Consider the following 23,546-nt stretch of genomic DNA (forward strand, 5'->3'; position numbering starts at 1 on the left):
ATCCTGTACTAGTTGTAAAGCAAGCTGCAGGTGTTAATAGGCACAATAACACTTAATATATATACAGAAATGGAAAGAGACAGACCTACATGTGTAGACAAATTACTAGCTAAGTTTGAGCAAGGGAAGTATTTTAGCTCAACTGATTTGACTCCCATGTAGATGAAAATTCATGAAAGTATGCACCATTTTCATTTGATGGCAAGGCATATCAGTTTAGGGTATTCCCCTTTGGACTGAATATTCCAATCTAAGTATTTATACAGACACTAGATGAAGCTTTAGATAAAGAGTTATTACAAGAGTAAATTATAGATATAGATGATATTTTACTAGTGTCCACGACATGGGAAGAAGACTGCATTTTCTTAACCAAAACAATACACAAGATTTGTGAAAAAGGCATTCCAATTAAGTTACCAAAATCATATTTTGGAAGAGGACAATTCAAGTCTTAGAACATCTAGTAAGAATCCATCAATAACACCAGATGCCGAAAGGATAACAGCGATTACATACTGTCCTGAACTGAAAAATGTAAAACAATTATGCTCTTTCCTATGATTAGCTGGATTTTACCATTGCTACATACAGTGTAACTTATGAACGCTACCAGAGTATTGTCATTATTAAAACAAAGAGCCAAAAGGATATGGAGTGAAGGAACATCTGAGGCTTTTAAAACATTAAGTAGGCTTTAGTGGATGCACCCATATTAAAACACCTTGTAATGAATGAAACACATAAATTAGCAACAAACACTTCTGAATATTATGTAGCTTGTGAACTGTTCCAAGTTAAATTGAATCCCGTGAGAGGGGAACATAACACCGTCGCCTTCACTAGTAGTAGTTTAATATCAATGTTAACATAAACATGTTCTCACCTATACAGCTACAGAAGAATAATTATTAGCTACTGCATGGAGCAAACAAAAGTTTGAAATGCTGATATGGGGCTCTAAAATTATCATACATACACATCATTACACTTTAACGTCCCCTGTAGAAAGTAGGTTGCTACATAGCCAATTAATGTGATGGATATTGTCAAGTAGAATCAAATAGAAATTAACTATATAAAAGGTTCAGAAAATTAAATACCAGATGCACTGTCACGAATACTGCATGGCATAAATGAAATGATGAGAACTGGGTGACAAGAGTTATTTTTTCCATCCATTTCTTAGCTTTAAGTATACCAATGAAGAAGTAAGGAGATTAGCCGCAAGAATAAAACAATTTGTAAAGATCGATGAATATTTTAAAGAAAAGCAACAAAAATGTGAGCAGGCAGTAGTATTATCAGGAGAAAAGTCTATGTGGATGATAGGTAAAGGTGCTTATTTTGGAAGTTGTGAGAGGACAAAGTCAAAGGGAAGTTACGTATTCCACAAACAGTAGAATATCATTTAGAATTTAACATAGTTCATACCAAAAAGCCATGGGCATTTTGGTATATGTAAAAGATAAGTAAATTTTATTATTTTAAAAATTTATGTACAAAAGTAAGGAAGGTATTAAGACTGTGTGTAGAAGCATGTCAAACAGTTAAAAGAAGATATCAACCATACACCGTACAAGCTGTACCCTATAATCCCAAAAGCTTGACTTTTTTGGCCAACTACCAAAAGGAAAAGAAGGGGTAACATATGACTTTTCCTTGTGGAATATTGATCTAAATATGTGAAACTATATCCAATCAAACAAGCAAATACGACCACCCTAATACACTGTTTAAGAAAATACTTTGTAAATGTAGGTAAGGCACAAAAATTATTAACAAATAATGGAACACTATTCACAATTAACAGTTTCAAAAAACTGCCATGCTGCAAGTTCTGGTTGCATCATTTAAAGTGATTAAACTGGTGTCACTCCTGTGATCACAATCCTTCAAGCAACACTTCACGAGCCCGCAGGTGGAAAAACACTGTACTAATCTATTACAAGCTTCTATGCTGGAAAATAGGCTTGTCTTTGCTTTTTCTCATTTTTGTTTGTTGTAAGTATTTTTATTTTTTGTATATTTGTACAGCAAATAAAATATGTCTGAGTGGGTAAATGCTACCATAAGTTACTGTTAGAGGCTACAAAGAAAATATATTATTATTACTGAGCGAAGCTTTTACAGCTGATGTAACACTATGTGGAAATTGTTTGTTTCATATCTGCCACTGACGTTAACTAAATGTGAACAGACAGAAAATTGTGAACCATGCATATATGATCAGTCGGTTCTACCATGTTGGAACTGTGATGATACAAGGAGAATATGATCCTCATTTTGCAGAGCTCTTTTACGTTATGGATATTATCCAAAATTGATGTTTTTTTTCAGTTTTCTCTCTGGGAAATTGCCAAATTACATTAAATTTTACATTACTTGCAAAAGAATCATCTGCATCAAGAAGACTCAATAGTTTCACTGCCATTCACATAATGTTATAAAAAGACTTTAATGTAAGCATAAAAATACCTCATATGTACAAAACCATACTTCTGTATGTACAGTGAAATCAATTACAGTTACATACACAGACAAAATTTCTGCCCCTACACTCCCTGCATTTACACTACATAAAATAGCCTTTAAAAAGATATACAAAAGGAGTAAACTAGCAAAGGAATCAATATTTTCTTTGAAAGATTAACTTTGGTCTTCATGTTACAAGAGCACTTCCCGTCAAATACCACTTACACACGCCTGCATACACTGAACTTTCATTAATAAGCACTAGATGGCAAAGGATCATAATCTTCCTCTGTTGTCCTCTTTTTCCTGCCAACATTTTGTGACTGCGATGCAGTTACGCCTTTCCTCCTCTGACGAGATTTGTTAGGTCCCGCTGCAGTGCGGTATGTGATGCACTAAAGATAAAAATAACCAAAATAAGACATCTGTAAAAACAAAGATTATGCTTAAAAGATTAATAAATACATTTGGAAATTAATGGTGTTGGTAAAATGTCACTCAATTTAAAAAACCCAACCATAACGAATCACTGGAGCACAGTGAACATAACTGAATAAGACTATAAGTTTATGCCGTAAAACTGTCTTCATACACACCTGAGAAGGATTAACAGAAGCTTGAAATATGCCCTTATGTAAGTAATTGGGAAACATGATACTGTACTACTAAAACAGAAATTCAAAGCAGCAAAGAGTGGGAGAAGGAAAGAGACAAAACACTTGAAAGAATCTAATGTGGAAGATGAAGGAGAAACACTAGGGTGATGCTGAGTCACAGATATGCACAACAAAAAGACTGTCACAATTAAAGCTTTCGGCCAGTAAGGCCTTCGTCAAAAATAGATGACATACACACCCATGCGCTCACACACACACACACACACACACACACACACACACACACACAACTCACACACCCATGACTACATTCTCAGGCAACTTAAGCTTCAGTTGCCTGGGACTGCAGTCGTGTGTGTGAGTTGCATTTGTGTGATTGTGTATGTGTGTGTTGTCGGCCTTACTTGTCAAAAGATATATTTGTGACAGTCTGTTTGCAATTCAGAATCTCTGCTATATGGCGAGTAACAATTTTCCTTTTCACAATATAGTTATATTCCATCCTGGATTCTCCATTGTTTGAAACAATAGGGTGACCTTTATACTTCGGAATAAAAAGGGGATAAAGGAATAAAGACAGTAAAGATTAGGTTTTGAAAGCTTCTGAACAAAAACTTGATATAGAAAAACAATTTAACACTTATAATTTAACTTCAGCTGTAAAGTTTCTCATCAGAATTTTCGAGGTCAGTAACACGTAACCAAACATTTTTGTATGTGAGAACAAAATCAACAAAGTAATGTCAAGATAAGCAAAAATATGCAACTCCTTTCATGTTAGACTAAGTTTTGTTCTTTATTTCAAAAAAAGCCCTCAACCTTTACATAATGCTTCACTTTCTCAAGGATCTTTCCAGACAGACTCAAGTACACCACTGTTAGACCCTTCTTTAAAGAACAGTATTAGGGCAGGTATTAACCATTGACCAACATCACTATTAGTTTCCTTCTCAAAAGTTTTGTAAAGCGTAATATATGTCTGCTTGTGTCTGTATGTGTGGATGGATATGTGCGTGAGTTCGAGTGTATACCTGTCCTTTTTTCCCCCTAAGGTAAGTCTTTCCGCTCCCGGGATTGGAATGACTCCTTACCCTCTCCCTTAAAACCCACTTCCTTTCGTCTTCCCCTCTCCTTCCCTCTTTCCTGATGAGGCAACAGTTTGTTGCGAAAGCTTGAATTCTGTGTGTATGTTTGTGTTTGTTTGTGTGTCTATCGACCTGCCAGCGCTTTCGTTCGGTAAGTCACCTCATCTTTGTTTTTATATATAATTTTTCCCACGTGGAATGTTTCCCTCTATTATAGTAATATAGTTAAGAACGGTTGAGCATCCATGCAAATATGAGATTCTGAGCCAGTCACAATGTGGATTTCAGAAGAGGCTCTTCACTGAACATGTCACCTAACATTTAATCAACTGTGTTATTTATTTATTTATTTATTTGAAATTATGCGAATGACAAAATTTCACCAACCTATGTTTTGTGCTCCATTCAAGGTATTAATATTTTTTGGAGAATATATAGAAAGATGATTATTTGTCAAATGTTCCATGTTTTTTAACATTAGAAGATGACACACAAACAAACAATTGAAAATCCAGGATGGAATAATGACAATATAATGAAAAGGACAGATTGCTACACATCATATAGTGGAGATGCAGACAGGCACAACAAATAACTGCTAAACATGTAAGCTTTCAGCCAAAAGGTCTTCTTCTGAATTACACACACACACACACACACACACACACACACACACACACAGATATTCATATGAATGCAACTGATACACATATGACCACCGTCTTGGGCAGCCGCATGTTTCTGCGCGAAGGTGTGATGTCACTTGTTCTGAGCACAATTGGTTGTTGTTGGGTCTGCTGTTTCTATTATCCCATGGATGTAAATTTGATACATATCTTCTTCAGAAGCAAAACCCACTTACAGTTGGTGAAGAAACAAAACCAGTAACTGACAGATTGTTGATTTTTGCATTTTTTCAGGTGATGCCCTTGACCCTCAGCACATCTGCTCTTGCTGCCAGAATGCTAAATTTGTAATTTCGAATTATTTACAAAGGAAAATGAAATAAAACAAAACCACATACGAAATAAAGCCAAAAAATAGGTGGAAATAGCACATAAGTCTAAAACTAATGTGTTTTGGATATGGTATCCAATACTATACAAAAACAACAGTGTGCACAGTCACAGAACTTCATTATTGCTTACAAAAGTGGTTCCTTGGTTATCGCCTCAGTTCATGACAATGCACAGCATTTTACAATATGTCTTTTTATTGAGGAAGAAACTGGTTCTCAGTTGAAATTAGCATATTAAGTCAGTGATTTGTTTCGGAGAGTTATTGACTGTGGTAAGGAAGTTGTTTTATTATTTACCCTGCATTAAAAGCAATCCGCTAAAATTATAAAACTTAGCAGTACTGTGATGCGACAAAACAGTTGCATGAATGTGTGGTGTCTTTTCTTTCAGAAATGTCCAAATGAACAGACACCGCAGGATCCGCAGTTGTGATACAGAAAAAACACCACAAATTCATATAGTTGATTTGCCTCGATGGGCAATGAATCCAAAACCCTCAGTGCAGGTGCGCATTTACATATACCATCTAGTGGGAAACTAAAATTAGTGAGTATGGAGGACATTGATGGGAACTGCAGACAGATGGCGCTAGAGGTGGGAATTTGAGTCAGCTGGAGAAAGTGCCGAGATAGTCCACACTTTTGCGATAAACATTGTGTCCAAGTGTTACAGTGGTTAGTGCAACTGCCTAGTAAGCAGGAGATACTGGGTTCGAGGCGTTATCCAGCACACATTTTGCACTTGTCACTGCTGATTCTTTACAAAGTCCTGATGCACCTGATATCATTAGTTCCTTTCCTTTCTCCCTTCCCCTCCCCTTGAATTTACATAATACTTAATTGTATGCTCTCCTGTAAATGCAGAATGAGTAACAAGCAAGAACAATATTATGAGAAGGAAAGCACAACAAAAGGACTCCCACAATTTTTTGTTGTGCCTATCTGTGACTCAGCATCTCCACTATATGGTGAGTAGCAGCAACTTTCCTTCTCATAATATTGTTACATTCCACCCTGGATTTTCCATTGTTTGATTTCAACAAGCATGAACTGTATCCTAGCAATAGTAAAGTCACAGAAGAAGAATTAATTCTGTATATACAGTTATCAATCACTATTCCTGGACCATCTAATGACGTAAGTAATTTTTCTTCTGATCATCATCATCATCATCATCATCATCATCATGAATACATTAATTTGAGCATCACTTTGATCTTCTTAAACTGATTTAAAAATATTTTGTATCCAGAAACTTTGCTACTTCTCTGCAAGAATGCTAAAAAAATACAGCAGTCCAGTTGCCACAGGAACAACAGTACTTCTTCACACACTTGCCACACAATGGTTCTGATTGCTTACCAGAACACTCAGATAAATTATTGGAAGCTGACAGAAGCAAGGATGTTGGATGGGATGGTCAACAAGTTTATGGTGACCTACACACTGACAAGAAAAGGTAGTTTAAAGCCTGAGCCAATAATTGGAAGAACAGCTTCAATAAAATTCTGAGAATACATGGACAAGCATATATTGAATATAAAAAATGTTGAAGTGGCAAAATTACTCATAACACTCCAAAAGAGATACGAACATTAGGCTCAACACATACTTTGAAGGCATGTCAGAAATCCATTCAAAAAAAGTGTCATAAATTTTCTGCTGGTGATGGGCACGCAGTATTTAACACAATCTGAGAAACTAAGTCATGAGATCAGAGCAGAATTTACATAATGAGTCTTGTGGACACAATTTCTACAAAACATCTAAGGAACCTCTGTGGCAAATCCAGGATAAAAGGCACACTGATTTCTCTTTTGAGAAATGAGATGAAAAAACATTTCTCATTACTCTTGGGATTCAAGAATGGACTGTATGATATTAGCTGGATAATTCCACAATGTTATGAGCCCTGATTCAGAATCAAAATGTTCTCCAGTAAGACAAATGAAGAAAAAAGATGACAGAACCTTCATAAAAGAATTCATGGACTGCTTTCTGAAACTGGCATTGCATTACTACATGAAATTCCCTCCAAACTATACCTTGAGCATATTCTGCAATGCAAACAACAGGACTCTGGACTTTCAAGGTAAAATGTAATGTGGAGAAGGTTGTGCCATTAAGTTAGGCCACCTTCAACTTGATTTCTTGATTTTCAGAGAGGGTACCTTAACTTACTTTCCCACCATAAAGACCAGTGTGATTTGTGTTGTATACATACAGGCAGCCGCAGCACACAGAATGGAAAGTGAATGCAAAGCTGCAAAATCATCTAGATGAGAAAGGTCCCCAGCAGAAGTTCTGCTCAGTGTACACCATGGACTTACAGGCCATGAAAGTAGCTCCATTTTTACATGCAAGGACATTTTATTGTAAAACTATACTGGCTGTTCGTAACTTTACAATGTCCAGTTTATAAAGTTGGCATGCCATGTGTTACTGGTTTGATGAAATGCAAGGTGAATTGGTTGTATCAACTTTTTCCTCACGTACCATGGACACACTGTCAAAAGTGATGAAGGAAAATCCTGTCCAAGTCATTTTGCATTCCAATAGCTGCAAACAAAACATGATATCATCAAATGCTCTTTTAAAATTAATTTTAACACAGGAGTATTAATTACACTAAAGTTTTTGGAGAAAGGTCATACTTGGATGGAATGTGACTCAGTTCACAGTTCCATCGAGTGAATGTTTCCTAGCCAATACACTTTGATGTCTAAAGTGCCGAGACCTTTCTAAGTTGATTACTTAGATTGGTCCTATTGGAGCAACTATGCAGCAAAAAGTTTTTGTGGCAGTGTGACTCAATTAGGCCTGGAGAGCTGTAAAAAAATAAGCTACAGTTACAAACAGTATTACAATTGATACCATTTATAGTAGCATCGCTTTTAAAGACACATTGGCTATAACATCGAAATCTAATGGTTCTGCATAAATGTATCAGCTATAACGTCCAATGTTCATTTCTGTTTGTTACATATTTGCCAATTACTAATAATAATGTAATTCTTATTTTCTGACTCTTGTTTTTTGTATATTGTGTGTGTGTGTGTGTGTGTGTGTGTGTGTGGTAAACAGTCAATGGGAGCATTGCTTTGAACATGTTGCAGAAAGATAGGAACCTATTTAATACTAAAGAAACAAACTTCAGCATCATGAAGGAATGGGGCATGCCACACTCAAAGATTTCTACAATTTGTAAAGACAGAGAGAGAAAATAAAGTCTCTCTTCAAATAAAAAATCTTTAAAAGTCAAATAGGTGAGATCACATGAACCCAAAGATACTGAAGAAGCTTTACTTACATGAGTTAAGTGGCAAAGATCAAAGAATGTATCAATCAAAGGACCTATTCTTCAAGCAAAAGCCAATGAATTTGGGCATCTGTTGGGAAATTCAAACTTCAATTGTTCTTCATCTTGGATACAATGTTTCCAAGTTCATCACAATATTATCACTGGAAAAAAAGTTGATTGGCTACCTAAGAAGTGTCCTGTTTTGCATGAAGGTTACAAGCCAGATGATATGTTCAAACCAATGAAACTGGCTTGTTTTACAGGTTGACCCCAGATAAAACATTGAAATTTAAAGGTGAACAGTGTTCGGGCATGGAAAATGTCTTAAGACTAGAATTACAGTTATGGTTACTGCAGCTACTATGGGATAATGTAAAGGAAAGGTTTTGGTGATGGGAAAATCGAGAAAATGTAAGATGTTTTAAAAACATGCTCCCTGCCTGTAGTTTATGAAAATAATGCAAAATCTTAGATGACAACTGAGATTTTTGAAAAGTGGTTGTGTAACTGGGAATATCAGTTGAAATTAAAGAAATGAAAAATTATTTTCCTGGTTGGTAACTACCCTGCTCATCCAGCAGCTGACAATCTGCAGTGCATGAAGCTCAAGTTTTTACCTCTAAACATAACTTCAGTTTTACAACCTATGGACCTGGGAGTTACAAAATCTCTGTAAATGCAGTACAGGAAACTAAAAGTGATAAACATGGTAAAAAAAACGAAGAAGAGAAAGAAACAGTTTTCAATGTTCTTGGTGCAATTTTAATGGCATCAAAAGTGTGGAAAAATGTCGGGCAAAAGACAACTGTCAAATGTTTTAAACATGCAAGGCTCAGAGTTCTTTCTTCATCATCCCACAGCGAGGGCAACAACTGATGGTGGTGGTGACGGAGAGGAGTACGATATTCAGCTGGCGGAATTAGTACAAGAATTTTGTCCACCTTTGTCAACTTGTGAAACAGAAAACTTTGCCCAGGTAGACTACAGTCTTACCATGTACACAACAGCAAGCAAAGAAGAAATTGTATCTGACATCCAAAGCCAACAAGACTGACGAACGTGAAAATGAACATGAAGAGCAGTTTTCTGTGGCATCACTCATCAAAACTTTCAATGCACTGAAAACTTTACAGAAATATCTCATAGTCAAAGAAGGGTTTAATATAAATGGCAATGATGAGACATTACAATGAATGCATCATCAAATGCAAAATGTGTACACACATCTCAAACACAAAAAGCAAACAAAGATAACTGGTTATCTTAAGTAGCACAGTACTCTGTAGTATGCATTACTGTATTGAATTTTAATGTTAAATTAACTGGATAAAAAACTGTGATTGTAGAAAACTAGGAAATTAAATTCCAATTTTAAATGCGACTGTAAGGATAAAAAATCTACTGACCAAGTGGCAGCAGGAGGAAACACACAGAAAGGTATTGAAATTTGCAAGCTTTCAGAGCCCTCTACTTGCAGAAGGATTTGAGGGTAAGGAAGAGGGGTGAAGAAAAAGGACTGATGAGGTTTAGGAGATGGGGAGAGTTCAGAAAAGTTCAGAAAAGTTGCCCAGGACCCATGACCCGGGGTTCTGAGCAACTTTTCTGAACTCTCCCCATTTCTTAAACCTTCACCCTTCTTCTTCGCCCTTCAGCCCTTCTACCATAAGATGACGCCACTAGCTCCAAAAACTTGCAAATTTCAATATCTTTACATGTGTTTTCTCCTGTTGCTGCTTGGCAAGTAGATTTTTTTTTATCCATCCAATTACATTATATTTTCAAAAACTGGTTATATTTATTAGAAAATTCCAATACGTTTTATTTTTTCAAAGTACGGAAGTAGTGTATTTATTGCTGATGTTTCGTGGTTATGTGTGTCGGATATTTTCAATGTGTTAGGTACAGTACATCACATTAGTACAACATTTTAAAGAAAAACATAGGAGCAAATGGAGGCCTTCATGTATTACATACAGAATACTGCCTTTTCATTTTGATGCTGTTGATTAATTTTTGTAATACAGTAACTGGTACAAAGTTTTGTCATTCATGACTATTATACTATACAACACTTACAGAAAGTTTTAAACATGCTCAAAATTGTATTTTATTCATTATCCAAAAGATTCTTCGAACATAACTGCTACTTCTTTCTTCACTTACTAAAGGTTTTCACATTTTTCTGGCATGTTATCACTGTACATACTGCATAAACATGAGAGAAATTCCTCTTCAGTCCCTCTCCACAAATACTGTACTGTAACTACTGTATGTGTACTGTATTCCAGCTACTTTTTAAAGTTTTAACTCTATGGCAGCATAACATTTTCAGATGAGAAAATGTTATTAAAAACCCATTTGTGTAACTATTAGCTGTAATGACAGTAAACCATTGATCCCTTCAATGTCACATTTACTACAAATGCACTTTCAATGAAGTGTGACAAAAAGTATTGAGATGTCAAAGAAAAATTCTTAAAAAAGTTTGCTTCCCGATACTATACAAAGAAAGAGGAAAATCAAGAAAGCCAAATGGAATAATTTATGAAGTTGTTCTTCCTAAGGATTGTCATTTCTGTTATGACAACATCCCTTTTGAACAATCATTTTGGAGGTTACTGTGGCAGGAATGACAGTACAGTGTAGCTCCTTGTTGCTGCTTGAATAATGTTACGAACTTGTTTCTTAAAGAAAAGTACATACAGTTTGAGAAATACGTGCACGGTGCGCGTATTTGAAGTTGTTTCCGAGCAAGTCTTTCAATAAAAAATAATTTTTTTAATATAGCATTGTTACTAGGTTTTTCAGCACCAATATCAGTGCAAAAGCTGTAAGTCATACAAGAGACACTGACAAACAAATACTGCATAACATACCCTACCAAAAATACCAAGACGTTTCTGCATATCTACCATAATTAAGCTTTCTATTGAGTATTTCCTATGTTTAAATTTTTGATACAATCTGAAATTCCACTGTAGTGCTACAACACGAATTTAACACTAGATATTTTAGACAGTTTCTTGTCTCTTGCTTCTTATGAAGTATTGTTTCTTCACTGATGATATCACCCAGTTACACACCTTCTCCTCCCAATTAAAATTATTGCAGTGTTTCGGCCATAGAGATTACAAACATCCCAATAATTTTAACTGAATGAAATTTGAACATCCATGCTGATGAAAAAATGGATCAATTGGCTCTAAGCACAATGGGACTCAACATCTGAGGTCATCAGTCCCCTACAACTTAGAACTACTTAAACCTAACTAACTTAAGGACACCGCACACATCCATGCCTGAGGCAGGATTCGAACCTGCGACTGTAGCAGCCATGTGGCTCCGGACTGAAGTGCCTAGAACCGCTTGGCCACCGCGGCCGGCCGCTGAAGAAAAAATATGTACCAGTCTGGGGTGACAGCAATAGCAGACAACAGAAACCAATAGTGCTCAATTGCATTTGAGTATTCAAACCATGATGTCGTGCCTCCATGCAGGAGAACACTGAAGCATAATTTTACTTCAGTCAGTAGTGAACCTGGGTGTGCATCAAATCTTCAAAAAAGCTACAACCCCTCCCTGAAGATGTCCTCTGTAGATAGAGACAAACAATTGGGTTTCAGCAACAAATTCATCCAACCCCAGCATAATAGCCCAAAATATTTTAACGACTCTGACATTTCTAACCAGAAAATTTATATTTTACGAAGTAGCAGACAGCCATCGCCAATGTACAGGTAGTCAGTAGTTTACTACACAACTATGATACAACCAGCTTGCACAGTAAGTTGTTCCATGCACAGATGCACAATTTGTGATTCAGGCAGTGCTTCTTAAAAGTAAGAACTCTGTCAATCTGAACTCCCATCATTTCTCATACACACACATAGGGATTTGCAGCAGGGATACTGCCTCAGTCAGTTTGCACTGTAATGGCTTGACATAAATAGACAATAATATCTGATTTTGTTTGACTACACTTGACGCAATTAGTCACTGTACTCAGTCACAGCCAGCAAGTGTTTGGAGTATCTATTCCCCAACAACTGAAGATGGAACAACAGCGTAAATCTAACTGTGGAAACAGAAGCCAGACATAATCATTTGAAGAACCCTACCAAACTGTAATTCACTCGTAAAGGAAGAAAATTACAAAACCTTCATTTAATCATTTCTTGCTTACTGGCCAAGACAATTACTATGTCAGATGAATGGAGCAGATTGAGAAAATTTAGAGAACACATGTGGAATTTACCACAAGTGTGTTTAGCTAGTGCAAGAGCACTTTACCACAAGTGTGTTTAGTTAGTGCAAGAGCACTACAGAAATACTACAGTGGGATATATTACAAGAAAGCCATTGTGTTACTTGCAGTTTTACTGCAGGGAGTGTTACTCGCAAGAGCCTATGTTCTTATGTAAAATAGGAAATATGTTTCTTCCTCCAAAGCTTGCATAATTTCCAAGAGAAACTCATTTTTAAGATTCATGCATATGCAAAGAGATACAGATAATGTTTCTTTTTGTGAATCACTCACCTAACTTACAGGAAATCAAGTGAATGAAACAGATGGTAATTAAAATTGCATGAAGAATTCAGAGACAAGTAAGTTATTATCTCTTTTCTCTAATTAATGGGAATGTGAAACTTATTCAAACATTACATATGTCACGAGTAGCTTAAACTTCACACTGAATACCTCTACAGGAAGTGAATATCTCAGCAGATGAGTTTAGGCTATTCAATCACATTCCTGTGAATTATTCAAAAGATTAAAATTCATGAGCCCCCTTGACCACCTATGGTATAGAGATAGCATCTCTGATTAGTAAGCAAAACATCCTGAATCCCAAGTACGATCCCAGCCACTTCTTAAATTTTGAATAAAATCATCAACAATGGCAACTGAAGACTTCCAGTGTAAGGAGTCACTCTCATTCCGCAAATGACCTTATCAAAGAGGGTGGAGGAGCAGACAGAGTTTCAGGGCAACCTCTTACCCTTGGAGTGGGAAACTGCCCACAAAAGAGGTGGAAGAATTAGCAATGATCAACAGCAAGAGGATGCAGAAGGCAATTAAAACTACTGCATTAAAGACAAACAGTGTATATCTACAGAACATATGGCTAATAATTGAAAAAAGAATCATAATGATCTATCCACTGGCAAAATAGTCCAGATTAATCCCCTGCTCAGATCTCAAAGAGCGGACTGCCGAGGAGGAGATGACCACCACCAAAAGATTGAATAAACAATGAAAGGGTAACGTTCTATAAGTTGGCACAGGAAATGTCAGAAGTCTGAATTTGGTAAGTAAGCTAATAAATCTGGAAACAGAAATGCAAAGTCCCAATCTAAATATTGCGGGGGCCAGTGGAAATTAAATGGAAATAAGATAGGAGTTTCTAGTCAGATGGATATAACGTAATATTAACAGCAGCAGAACACGATATAATGGATACAGGATTCATTTTGAATAAGAAGGTTGGCCAGAGAGTGAGAGTTAGTGTGAACAGTTCAGTGGCATGGTTGCACTCGTCAGAATCGACATCAAACCAAAACTGACAACAACAGTTCAGGTATAATGCTGATGACACAAGCAGAAAATGAAGAGAGAGAGAAAGTACCTGAGGATATTGAAAGGGTAATTCAGTACATAAGACATTTCCAGGGGCAGATGTGGACTCTGACCACAATCTATTGGTTAGGAACAGTAGATTAAAACTGAAGAAACTGCAAAAAGGTGGGAATTTAAGGAGATGGGATATGGATAAACTGAAAGAACCAGAGGTTGTACAGAGTTTCAGGGAGAGCATAAGGGAACAATTGACAGGAAATGGTGGAAAGAAATACAGAATACGAAGAATGGGTAGCTTTGAGGGATGAAATAGTGAAGGCAGCAGAGGATCAAATAGGTAAAAAGACAAGGGCTAGTAGAAATCCTTGGGTAACAGAAGAAATATTGAATTTAATTGATGAAAAGAGAAAATACAAAAATGCAGTACATTAAGCAGGCAAAAAGGAATACAAACATCTCAAAAATGATATTGACAGGAAGTGCAAAATGGCCAAGCAGGGATTGCTAGAGGACAAATGTAAGGATGTAGACGCTTTTCTCACTAGGGATAAGATAGATACTGCCTACAGGAAAATTAAAGAGCCCTTTGGAGAAAGGAGAACCACTTGCATGAATATCAAGAGCTTTGAAGGAAACCTAGTTCTAAGCAAAAAAGGGTAAGCAGTAAGGTGGAAGGAGTATATAGAGGGTCTATACAAGGGCGATGTACTTGAGGACAATATTATGGAAATAGAAGAGGATGTAGCTGAAGATGAAATGGGAGATACGATACTGCGTGAAGAGTTTGACAGAGCACTGGAAGACCTGAGTTGAAACAAGGCCCAGGGAGTAGAAAACATTCCATTAGAACTACTGACAGCCTTGGGAGAGTCAATCCTGACAAAACTCTACCATTTGGTGAGCAAGATGTATGAGACAGGTGAAATTCCCTCAGACTTCAAGAAGAATCTAATAATTCCAATCCCAAAGAAAGCAGGTGTCGACAGATGTGAAAATTACCGACCTATCAGTTTAATAAGTCACAGCTGCAAAATACTGACGCGAATTCTTTACAGACGAATGGAAAAACTGATAGAAGCCAACCTCGGGGAAGATCAGTTTGGATTCCATAGAAATGTTGGAACACATGAGGCAATACTGACCTTACGACTTATCTTAGAAGAAAGATTAAGGAAAGGCAAACCTACATTTCTAGCATTTGTAGACTTAGAGAAAGCTTTTGACAATGTTGATTAGAATACTCTCTTTCAAATTCTGAAGGTGGCAGGTGTAAAATACAGGGAGCGAAAGGCTATTTACAATTTGTACAGAAAGCAGATGGCAGTTATAAGAGTCAAGGGGTACGAAAGGGAAGCAGTGGTTGGGAAGGAAGTGAGACAGGGTTGTAGCCTATCCCCGATGTTATTCAATCTGTATATTGAGCAAGCAATAAAGGTAACAAAAGAACAATTCGGAGTAGGTATTAAAATACATGGAGAAGAAATAAAAACTTTGAAGTTCGCCAATGACATTGCAATTCTGTCAGAGACAGCAAAGGACTTGGAAGAGCAGTTGAACGGAATGGACAGTGTCTTGAAAGGAGGGTATAAGATGAACATCAAGAAAAGCAAAACAAGGATAATGGAATGTAGTCGAATTAAGTCGGGTGATGCTGAGGGAATTAGATTAGGAAATGAGACACTTAAAGTAGTAAAGGAGTTTTGCTATTTGGGGAGCAAAATAACTGATGAAGGTCAAAGTAGAGAGGATATAAAATGTAGACTGCCAATGGCAAGGATGGCAAGGAAAGTGTTTCTGAAGAAGAAAAATTTGTTAACATCGAGTATAGATTTAAATGTCAGGAAGTCGTTTCTGAAAGTATTTGTATAGAGTGTGGCCACATATGGAAGTGAAACATGGACGATAAATAGTTTAGACAAGAAGAAAATAGAAGCTTTCGAAATGTGGTGCTACAGAAGAATGCTGAAGATCAGATGAGTAGATCACACAACTAATGAGGAGGTATTGAATAGAATTGGGGAGAAGAGGAGCTTGTGGCACTACTTAACTAGAAGAAGGGATCGGTTGGTAGGACATGTCTGAGACATCGAGGGATCACCAATTTATATTGGAGAGCAGTGTGGAGGGTAAAAATCGTAGAGGGAGGCCAAGAGATGAATACACTAAGCAGATTCAGAAGGATGTAAGCTGCAGTAGGTACTGGGAGATGAAAAAGCTTGCACAGGATAGAGTAGCATGGAGAGCTGCATCAAACCAGTCTCAGGACTGAAGACCACAATAACAACAACAATTCAGTACGTAAAAGGAGATAATAATCTAATAATTAGGGAAAATTGGGATACAGTAGTAGAGGAAAAAGTAGAAAAAAAAGAGTTCAGAGAGAACATAGGCTTGGTAGCAGGAATGAGAGAGGAGAAAGGCTAATTGAGTTCTGCAAAAAAATTTCTGCTAGTAATAATGAATGCACTGTCCAAAACAACACAAGAGGAGGTTGGAAAAGGCCTGAAGCCTTGAGAAGATTCCAGATGAATTAGATGGTCAGATAGATTCTGAAATCAGATAGTGGATTGTAAGGCATAGCCGGAAGAAATGAACTCGGATCACAATTTATTAATTATGAATAGCAGACTGAAGTTTAAGAGAACTGTCCAGAAGAATCAATGTGGAATACTGTAGTAATGAGGAATGATGAGATGTATCTGAAGTTGTCTAAGGCCATAGATACTGTGATAAAGGATGTCACACAATGCAGTTCAGTTGAAGAGGAATGGACATCTCCAAAAAAGGCAATTTTGCAAGTTGGACAGACAGACAAAGGTAAAAGGAGGGTAGAGATGAAGGTATTTTAAGTAACAGAAGAAGTACTTCAACTGATCAACAAAAGGAGGACATTCTTGGAAAGACAGGAATACAACAATATAAGCCACTTAGAAATGAAGTAAACAGAAAGTGCAGGGAAACCAAGATGAAATGGCTGCTAGAAAAATGCAAAGAAACTGGAAAAGAAGTGGTCATTGAAAGGAGGGATTCAACATACAAAAAAGTCAAATACAATCTTAGTTGAAATTTAAAGCAAGGGTGGCAACATCAAGGGTGCAATGGGTATTCTGTTAATAAATATAGAGGAGAGACAGCAAACAGATGGAAAGAGCACATTCAAGGCCTCTACAAGGGTGAGGGCTGATCTGATATGATAGAAGAAGAAACGGGGTGTATACAGAGTCTCCTGGAGTGAATGGTCAGTTTTAAGGGATACAACAGCAAAAAAGCCTAGTACACACGGGCTCTAAAACACATACCTTAAGAGCTGTAAATGCTTGTTCAGTAGAAGAAATGTTTCTCAGTTACTTATAGCTCTTAAGGTATGCATTTTAGAGCTGATGTTTACTAGACTCTTTTGCTCTGGTTAATCATTCTTGTCACATTCCTGAATATTGACCTTTCCTCCTGGAACACCCAGTGTGCAAGACATATAAGATCCAGTATCAGAGTCAGAGTTTAACACAATGTTGGAAGAGTTGCTGTTAAACACGTCCGGAGGGACAGATAACATTTCTTCAGAACTTCTAAAGTCACTGAGGGAGGCAACAAACAACTATTCAAGTTGGTCTGTACAATCTATGAGACTGGAAACGTAACATCAGACTTCTGGGAAAATATTTTCCACAAAATCACAAAGATAGCAAGAGCACGTAAGTGTTAGAACTAGAGCAAGTCAGCTTAATAGTTCATGTATCCAAGTTGCTGATAAAAACAAAAAACAGGAAATGAGAATTGAGGATCTTGAGATAATATTGTTACATTCCATCCTGGATTTTCCATTGTTATAACTGAGGATAAGTTAGATGGTGACCAGTTTAGCCTTCAGAAAGATAAACGAATCAGAGAGAAAGTTCCAACAATGCATTTCATAAAGGAAGAAAGACTTACGAATGATCACAACCAATTCACAAGATATCACAACCCAGAAAAAGCATTTATCAATGTAAAAATGGTGCAAAATGTTTGAAATTCTGACAAAAAAAAAAAAAAAAAAAAGAGTAAGCTATAGGGAAAGATGTGTAACACACAATATGTACAAGAACAAAGGGGAAATAATAATAATGGAAGACCAAAAGTGCTCAAATTAAGAAGAGTTTAAGTCTTTCACCACTATAGTTCAATCTGTGTCTCAATGAAGCAATGACGGAAATAAAAGAAACATTCGCATTAACCAAATCAAAGTGATCAGTAATGTGTCAACTCCTATTAATCTTAAACAGTTGGAGTCATTACTGTGCCAAATCATGTACTAAGAGAAGTTTATTCCCCAAGTGGCAGCAAACTGCACACCTAAATCAGTTGTGCAATAAGGGTGACCAAATTTTCGTAGTTGGCTGCCTATCAACGTGTGTCTGCAGCACTCATTGTTACTTTTATCCCTATCAATGTGTTTCTGCAGCACTCATCATTACTTTTATGCAAGTACCACTAGGAAATCCACTTTCATTCCACTGCCCAGCACACCAATGTAGTTGCCAAGTCCTGCCTTTCTATTGGCTGTGATGCACTAGGAATCGGTTAGTTTTGCCATGGACCAACATCTAAAATAAACTGTGGACAAACTCCTGCAGACCTTACATGAGGTAGGCCAGGATACTGTCCCATGATCCGGCCCTGCAGAAAATTTTGTCTGCGATACAGAAGGGGTGAAAAGAGCATGCTTCCAGCCAACCTGACTTGGCCTTTTTCAATTATTTTGCATTGTGCTACTGGCTTAATGTCACAAAGAGTGTCTTAAAGTCATCAGCAGAGGTCTCTGAATGCCGGGTTGTTATTCCTCCCCCATTCCAGTCCTGCACCCTCCAGCTCCTTCATGCTTCCCAATGGAGAATGATGGGCATGAACAATTTGACATTGTGGCATGTCTACTGGCCTAGCAAAGATGCCAACATCGAATGCATGTGCATTCCCATTGTGCCTGCTCCTTCAATTAGGCAGACCCTGCACATTTCTCGACATGGCTCCACTCTGACGACTCATGGGAGAGGATCCGCATTGATTTTTCTGGGTCATTTCTGGAAGCTATGTATCTGCTAGAGGTTGATGCCCTCTTAAACTTCCCTTATGTGGTGTGGCTGCCATCCACTACCACACCTGCTACCATCTGTGTACGCCTGATGATATTTGCCACTGAGAGCAGGTCATGCAACCTGATGTCAGAAAACGGTCCCCAATTCATGTCGTCATATTTTCAGGCCTTCTGTCACCACAACAATATCAAACACCTGACCAACACCCCATTTTGCTCCACCTACAAGGTGGAGCCCAAAGGGATGATCCATACTTTTAAAACACAGATGCAGAAGGCCTTGCAGACCTCATGTAGTAGGAGCCACTCCACAGCTTCCTCACCCCATATCGGGGCCCCTTGTCAACCAAGTCAGTCAGGGTGAATTAGTGCATGGGCACGGGCATCACTCCCCGTTAGATCTTGCAGGATGCCAAGCCTGTGTACAGGCCAGCCTATGTGTCTTGTCGGGCACATCTGACCAGTGTCTGGGGTGTAACCAAGGGGATCATAGATCACAGGGGGGCATCAGCTGTTTGATGTATTTCCTCTCCCCCCCCCCCCCCCCCCCCCCTCCCTCCCGCTGCCTCTGACCATCAACTGAACACCAGAGCTACCATCAGCCATGCCCCTCATCCTTCCACCACATTCTGGGAAACCTAAGCCCCCCATAATCCTTGCCCTGGCCATCTGGGTTGTACAAACCAGAAACTGAGTCCATCCAGCTTAATCCATCAGCAAAAAAAGTTCTAACACCCCTCCCACCTGCTTCTTAAAGGAATAGGCAGAAGCTTGGACATTTCCAGCCCTGTGTGCTGATTTCAGGGGGAAGGGATTATTTATCGATAATTCAGAGTCACCTACAGATATTATTATCTAGACTGGACACAGAGTATTCCACTCAATTCAGTGCCAAGAGACCACAATCAATTTTGAGGGCTATTTTGCAGATTTTGAGCTTCACTTCTCTGCCAGTCACTGGTATGATCTAAGTATGACCTCAGAGCTCAGATGACAGGCACCATTCATTCCACCTAAGCCATAAAATACAGTTGGTTGCACCCTGTTCCTACAACAGCTCTCAAAACCGTTTCTTCAACATGCTGAATGAAGCCTACAAGAATATACACTGAGTGCACAAGATGATCCTTCCTATCCCTTGCTACCATTTTCCTAATAAGACAATGACCAATGTGAAGTATTTGAGACACGTGTTATTTTCCATTATTTTAATTACTAGAAAAGCAGATGACAATAACTTCTACAAGTTTCATTTCCCAAGCCTTATTACAAAAGAGAGAAGATGATGATGGGATGATGATGATGATGATGATGGTGCTGCTGCTGCTAATGATGATGACTGGTTTATGGGGCACTCAACTGTGCGATAATCAGTGCCCATATAAATTCCCAACCTTTGTTTGGTCCAATCTCACTACTTTCATGAATGATGATGAAATGATGAGGACAACACAAACACCCAGTCATCTCGAGGCAGGTGAAAATCCCTGAATCCGCTGGGAATCGAACCCGGGACCCCATGCAAGGGAAGCGAGAACGCGACTGTGAGACCACAAGCTGTGGACAAAAGGGAGAAGAGCTGTTTCTACCTAAGTGACACTCACTGTCAGTATGGAGCTGGGAAAACAGCACTTCTGTGCAACACCTTTTTATGACTTATCAAAACTCAGTTGCTATAAAGAACCTTTACTGCTGCTACTAATTTTGTCGAAGATCATCAGCCACCTGGAATATGTAAATGATATGACCTTTGCAAAAGCACGAGACAAAAAGCTGTGCAATCTTCAAACTCAATAATGTACCTACAAGACCATTTTCAATGGCAGTATCTGAATGAACACAAGCGTAATGTTCAGTCTCACTCTACATAATCCATAACAAACATAGGAACTTAGTACACAAAATTTCAACATTGTACAGAACAATCAATGTGTTGATATTACAATGTACATATCCAACATTTTGATACTTATAAAATGTTGAACAACTTCACTGTTAAGACATCTGAAATGTTCATGTTTAATAATTATGAATAATAATTATAGTTATTTATGGTTATGTACAATAATTATGTATTATTTATGGTTGTTCAACAAAGCAGAGATCCAACAGAAAAATATGTAAATACTTATTATAGGTTAAGTGAACATTTTAGAGACTTTGACACGTTAAGCCACAATATTCAGAAGTGGCAGCAGTCGAACAAGCAGGCCGATGACCAGCAGAGTGTGAGAAGCAGCCGTCAGCATTTCATTTCAACAGATCAGTGAACAAGCAGATGGGCAATGCTTCCAAGGAGAACAATGACCAGCACAGTTTGTACATCAGCGGTCAATGCTCCAGGAACGGTTATAATACTGAACTCATGTGCTTGATGTATCTGGCGATGCGGAGGAGTACAACAGGGCCTTGCCTGACCATGCCAGCGTAGAGGTAAAACAAGGAAAACCGGCATATGTGCCAACATTGGTCATGTTTCTGCCCAACATGAGAAGCAAAGATCAACGATCGAAGGGTCAGTCACCGCCCTAGAAACTTCGCAACATTGGCAAAAACACTGAATAAATACCTCCAACAAACGGGCATGAGGTGGTCCTTTGAGGGGAGAAAGAAGAGATGAAGAAATGTCTTGGACCGATAGTTAGTCAGCGGACGTCATACTTTGCTGCAGGGACTTAGCCGCTACGCTGCTCGACACAATAAAATGTTGGTACCATACCAATAGGTCAACAAGTAAGATGCCATCCCAGATGTTACCAGAAAGAAGTTCGTATGGTACTTACCCAGACGGCTGGTGAGGACAAAGGGACTGCAGCCTCACCAAATGGGTCACCTGTGAACCTAGAGGTTAATGAACTCCGGCAGAATATGCTGAATGTGAGGGTCGCTGGTTAAATTCTGGGACAGAGCACTGTACCATACCATAGCCATTTGTTAATAATGCAAAGAGCGAATTCACAAGGAAAGAACCCATTCAAACCACCCACAAAGTGTCGCTTCCCTCCCGCCATCCCTGCCAAAATAATTACCTTTACTCCCCTCTGTCACTGATGCTCAATATATAGTGTCACAAAACCCTGACTCGCTACAGAACTATAACCAACAGCACATGAACAGCTGTGCTTCATCATAATAAGTTCAATCTTTCATCTCAATACTGATAGTTATCAAACAAATAACCAATGCACAATAATATTATTTGCATTAACAATCTTGAAAACTGTACACATAACTTAGTTACAAGACCAAATCATCCAGCAGTATCTTTCACATTTAGTGCAATTTAAGTCATCATATGGACAAACATACAAGATAATTGTGTACAACTTATATCATGCAAATTGTGTTGTAACACATCACTTTGGCAGAGTATGCTGTTGCCCAAAATCTGCCTAACCAACGAATGATGACTGTGACAGTTAAAAGTATTTTTATTAGTTAAGTATTAGAATCCTAAACATTTTGGAAATTATTGTTAATGTTTGTGGGTGTAAAATGGTATGGATGGGTGCAGCATATTTTCAAGGTGGGATGTTGATGTTGATGATGATGATGATGATGATGATGGCAGTTTTACTGAACACTGTGGTACTTGCTGATCTGGCAATCATTCCATACAGCAGTGTCCTAGCTTGGAGAAGCAGAGGGCGCCATCAAGTAAAGAGTGTGCTGAGAATGAAGATGACATCATGGTAAAAACAAGATATACTATCATTCTCGATCAAATAAATGGTAGCATTTGGTGATTGCACCTCAAGCTGTCTGTGTGACATTTCACATTGACCTACAAAGTGACAGTACTATAAAGAATCACTGTATTTGAGATCATGAATACACATCACATTAACATGAGAAGTGATGTACTTACGAGATATGTTCAAAAAATTCTGGAACATTTATAATTTTGTGCCAATGTTGTGTTGGAGCAGAATGCGGTTGGCATCCCTGCACACACCTGTGTTTAATGTATAACTGCCAGAAGTTCCATCATTGTATGTCTGTTAGCTATTGTTCAGTGCTGTATTGAGTAGAGCATTATCTCACACAGCATGCAAATTTCGAGATAGCGGAGTTAGAGTAGCAATGTGTCTGCATTAAATTTTGGGTGAAATTCAAGAAGACCTTTACAGAGGCACTCCAAATGATGCAGGAAGCCCATGACGACAAAAGGTTAACCCATACTCGATGTTACAAATTGTTCATATGGTTTAGAAACGGCTGGACAGAAGTTAAAGATGACCCTTGTTCAGGACGTCCTTCAATGTCTACCGACAATGCTCCTCACAGGAATTTCTACGAAAGCGTGCGTGCCAATAGAATACTGACTGTCCAAGAGATTGCATAAGAATGTAACGTTTCAGTTAGATTGCGTCATGAAATCCTGACACAGCATCTTGGAAT

General features: G+C 38.0%; 1 protein-coding gene across 3 annotated transcripts in view; it reads right to left on the reverse strand.

The window, feature by feature from the left end:
• Window positions 1-2,439: 2,439 nt before the first annotated feature.
• Window positions 2,440-23,546, reverse strand: part of LOC126416674 (uncharacterized) — a 213,201-nt gene continuing 192,094 nt past the window's right edge. For 2 of the 3 annotated variants that reach the window (XM_050084477.1, XM_050084476.1), the window contains exons 11-12: window positions 7,692-7,754; window positions 2,440-2,870 (exon numbers count right to left, since the gene is read on the reverse strand). In XM_050084477.1, the coding sequence (XP_049940434.1) occupies window positions 2,727-2,870; window positions 7,692-7,754 (207 nt within the window). In that variant the 3' untranslated portion in view covers window positions 2,440-2,726. The remainder of the gene's footprint in view (window positions 2,871-7,691; window positions 7,755-23,546) is intronic. The other variant, XM_050084478.1, reaches the window with a different exon arrangement.

Source organism: Schistocerca serialis, chromosome 8 (genome assembly GCF_023864345.2).
Source record: "Schistocerca serialis cubense isolate TAMUIC-IGC-003099 chromosome 8, iqSchSeri2.2, whole genome shotgun sequence".
Classification (NCBI taxonomy): domain Eukaryota; kingdom Metazoa; phylum Arthropoda; class Insecta; order Orthoptera; family Acrididae; genus Schistocerca; species Schistocerca serialis.